Genomic DNA, 4,451 nt, shown 5'->3' with positions numbered 1-4,451 from the left:
TAGCAACAGCAATCAGACAACAAAAAGAAATCAAATGCATCCAAATCGGCAAAGAGGAAGTCAAACTCTCACTCTTTGCAGATGATATGATACTGTATGTGGAAAACACAAAACACCCCCCCCCAAAACTGCTGGAACTCATAGAGGAATTCAGGAAACTGTCAGGATATAAAATCAATGCACAGAAATCTGTGGCATTTCTTTACACAAACAACAAGACAAAAGAGAGACAAATCAAGGAGTTGATCCCATTTACAATTGCACCCAAAACCATAAGATAACTTGGTATAAATATAAGCAAAGAGGCAAAGGATCTGTACTCAGAGAACTATAAAATACTCATGAAAGAAATTGAAGACACAAAGAAATGGAAAAACTTTCCATGCTCATGGATTGGAAGAAGATGGATTTTGAAGATGTCAATGCTACCTAGAACAATCTACGCATTCAGTGCAATCCCCATCAAAATGCCATCCACTTTTTTCAAAGAAATGGAACAAATAATCCTAAAATTTGTATGGAACAATAAGAGACCCCGAATAGCTAGAGGAATATTGAAAAAGAAAAGAAAAGCTGGTGGCATCACATTTCAGGAATTCCACCTCTAATACAAAGCTGTCATCATTGAGACAGAATGCTACTGGCACAAAAACAGACACATAGATCAATGGAAAAGAAGTGAGAGCCCAGAAATGGACCCTCAACTCTATGGTCAACTCGTCTTTGACAAAGCAGGAAAGAATGTCCAATGGAAAAAGACATTCCCTTCAACAAATTGTGTTGGGAAAACTTGACACCCACATGTAGAAAAATGAAACTGGACGATTTCCTTACACCACACACAAAAATAGACACCAAATGGTTGAAAGAGCTCAACGTGAGACAGGAGTCCATCAAAATTCTAAAGGAGAACATCTTCGACCTGAGCAGCAGCAACTACTTCCTAGAAACATCGCCAAAGGCAAGGGAAGCAAGGGCAAAAATGAACTATTGGGATTTCATCAAGATAAAAAGCTTTTGCACAGCAAAAGAAACAGTCCACAGAACCAAAAGACAACCGACAGGATGGGAGAAAATATTTGCAAATGACATCTCAGATAAAGGGCTAGTATCCCAAATCTATAATGATCGTTTCAAACTCAACACCCAAAGAACAAATAATCCAATCAAGAAATGGGCAGAAGACATGAACAGATATTTTTCCAAAGAAGACATCCAAATGGCCAACAGACACATGAAAAAGTGCTCCACATCGCTCGGAATCAGGGAAATCCAAATCAAAACCTCAATGAGATACCACCTCACACAGGTGAGAATGGCTAAAATTAACAAGTCAGGAAACAACAGATGTTGGCGGGGATGCAGAGAAAGGGGAACCCTCCTATACTGTTGGTGGGAATGCAAGCTGGTGCAACACTGGAAAACAGTATGGAGGTCCTCATACTGTTGAAAATAGAGCTACCATATGATCCAGCAATTGCACTACTGGGTATTTACCACAAAGATACAAAAGTAGGGATCCGAAGGGGTACGTGCACCCCGATATTTATAGCAGCAATATCCACAATACCCAAACTGTGGAAAGAGCCAAGATGTCCATCGACACAAGAATGGATAAAGAAGCAATGGTATATATACACAATGGAATATTATGTAGCCATCAAAAAGAATGAGATCTTGCCATTTACAAGGACGTGGATGGAATGGGAAGGTGTTATGCTGAGTGAAATAAGTTAATCAGGGATAGACATGTATCATATGACCTCAGTGATATGAGGAATTCTTAATCTCAGAAAACAAACTGAGTGTTCCTGGAGTGGTGAGTGTGTGGGAGGGATTAGATGGCTGGGTGATAGGCATTGGGAGGGTGTGTGCTATGGTGAGCGCTGTGAATTGTACAAGACTGTTGAATCGCAGATCTGTACTTCGGAAACAAATAATGCAATATATGTTAAGAAAAAAAAAAGAAGGAAAAGATAGCAGGAGGGGGAGAATGAAGGGGAGTAAGTCGGAGGGGGAGACGAACCATGAGAGATAATGGACCCTGAATAACAAACTGAGGGTTCTAACGGGCATGGGAGTCGGGAGATGGAAAAAAAAAGAAAAGGAAAGGCCAATATCCCTCAAGAACATAGATGCCAAAATCCTCAACAAATTATAAGCAAATTGAATTCAACAATACATCGGGAAAATCACACAATACAATCAAGTGTGATGTATTCCAGGGATGCAAGGATGTTTGCACATCTGCACATCAAACATCAGGATACACCATCTTAAAAAAATAAAAGATAAAAATCATATGATTGTTACAATTGATGCAGAAAGAACACTTGAAAAGATTCGATATGCATGTATGATAAAAACTCTAAACCATCTGGATATAGAGGGAACATAGACCATATATGAAAAGTTTACAGCTAAAATCATACTCAAGGGTGAAAAGTTGAAAACTTTTCCACCAAGATCAAGAACAAGACAAAGATTTCCACTCTCATCACTCAGTTAACATAGTATTAAAGCCCTAACAAAATCATTTAGACAAAAAAAGAAAAGAAAATAAAAGAAAGAAAGAAAGAAAGATGAAAGAATGAAATAAAAAGAAAGAAAGAAAGAAAGAAAGAGAGAGAGAGAGAAAGAAAACGAATGAAAAAAAAAGAAAAGAAAGAAATGAAAAGATGAAATCCAAGCAGGAAAACTGTCACTATTTGCAAATGACATACTATATATAGAAATCCCTAAAGATTCCACCCAAAAACTGTTAGAATAAATAAATTCAGTAAAGCTGCAGGATAAAAAGTCAATATACAGGGACCTGTTGCATTTCTTTTTTTTTTTAAAGATTTTATTTATTTATTTGACAGAGAGGGAGAAACAGCACAAGCAGGGTGAGGAGCAGAAGGGGACGGAGAAGCCAACACCACACTGAGGAGGGAGCCCAATGAGGGTCTCCATGCCAGGACCCTGGGATTGTGACCTGAGCCAAAGACAGAGGCTTAAACTGACTAAGCTACCAGGAGTCCCAACTTGTTGCATTTCTGTATAGTGATGACAAACTTCCACAAAGACAAAATAAGAAAACAATGCCATTTACAATTGCATCAAGAAAAAAAAAATCTAGTAGTAAAAGTAAGAAATATATCAACCCGCAGTTATGAGGTATGCAGAACAAATCCAGGCTTGCACAACCATGAAAAAGGAGTGGCAAGCTGTTTGGCTTCTGAAAGCCATTATCCTTATAGGTCTTACTACATTTTCAGACCATGACACATCTTCTAACGTTCAAAGGCTCTGTTATAAAGCCAAGTATCCAATCCGGGAAGCTCTCTTAAAAAGTTTCAATATGTGTGATAAAGGCCTTATGACCAATGCTGTTTATGTCTACCCCACGCGGGTGTGTGATGCGGTTAAAACACTGAAGGCCCTGTGCTGTACCATCCCAGGGGCTTCCGTGCCCACTGGCTTTCCAGCTGGACAGACTCATTTATTTATTTATAATTATTTATTTATTTATTTGAGAGAGAGAATGAGAGATAGCACGAGAGGGAAGAGGGTCAGAGGGAGAAACAGACTCCCTGCTGAGCAGGGAGCCCGATGTGGGACTCGATCCCCGGACTCCAGGGTCATGACCTGAGGCGAAGGCAGTCGCCCAACCAACTGAGCCACCCAGGCGCCCTGGACAGACTCATTTAAAAACACGATTGGTAGAGATCAGATTGGCTGTGGAAAATGGAGTTACAGAAATCGTTGTGGTGATTAATAGGACCTTGGTGCTGACCGGCCAGCAGGAAGCCCTGTGTGATGAGATTCGTCCGTTTCACAAGGCCTGTGGGGGGCTCATCTCAAAACGATCTTAGCAACAGGAGAACTTGGATCTCTTACTCATTTCTATAAAGCCAGTATGATCGCAATAATGGCAGGATCAGACTTTATTAAGACCTCTACTGGAAAAGAAACGGTAAATGCCACTTTCCCAGTAGCTATAGTAATGCTATGGGCCATTAGAGATTTCTTCTGGAAAACTGGAAACAAGGCAGGATTTACACAAACAGGAGGCATCCGCAGTGCAAAGTATTCCCTTGCTTGTCTCTCTCTTGTGAAGGAAGAGCTGGGAGATGAATGGCTGACGCCAGAACTGTTCCCAATAGGTGCCAGTACTCTGGTTTCAGACATCCAGAGGCCGATTTACCATCACGTTACAGGAAGATAGGTGGCCTATCATGTTCTTCCGATGTATTAAATCTGTGACCAGTTCCAGGAAAGTGCTTTACAGCAACATGTAAAATGTGTTTTTCTACGTAATCGCTAAAATTGTTTAATTAAAACTTGAGGGAATGAATAGATAACTGACTTTTCCCCCCCTTAAAACTTTCACTGAATTTAATTCAACGAATAAAAAAAAAAAAACAACGAATCCATACATGGGATTCTTTTCAGGTGTCTCTGAGTGG

At 39.9% G+C, this 4,451-nt stretch overlaps 1 protein-coding gene across 1 annotated transcript; it reads left to right on the top strand.

Moving 5' to 3' along the window:
- Positions 1–3,154: 3,154 nt before the first annotated feature.
- Positions 3,155–4,210, top strand: LOC112816447 (deoxyribose-phosphate aldolase-like). The gene is made up of 3 exons (XM_025862940.1): positions 3,155–3,470; positions 3,676–3,796; positions 3,901–4,210. The coding sequence occupies exons 1-3, from the start codon at positions 3,155–3,157 to the stop codon at positions 4,208–4,210; spliced, it is 747 nt and encodes a 248-aa protein (XP_025718725.1).
- The last annotated feature ends 241 nt before the right edge of the window (positions 4,211–4,451 follow it).

This window comes from Callorhinus ursinus, unplaced genomic scaffold (assembly GCF_003265705.2).
Source record: "Callorhinus ursinus isolate GAN/ISIS: 27379988/994484 unplaced genomic scaffold, GSC_fseal_2.0 scaffold482, whole genome shotgun sequence".
Classification (NCBI taxonomy): domain Eukaryota; kingdom Metazoa; phylum Chordata; class Mammalia; order Carnivora; family Otariidae; genus Callorhinus; species Callorhinus ursinus.
The sequence above is the reverse complement of the archived record's forward strand: the minus strand, read 5'-3'. Positions and strand labels throughout refer to the sequence as shown.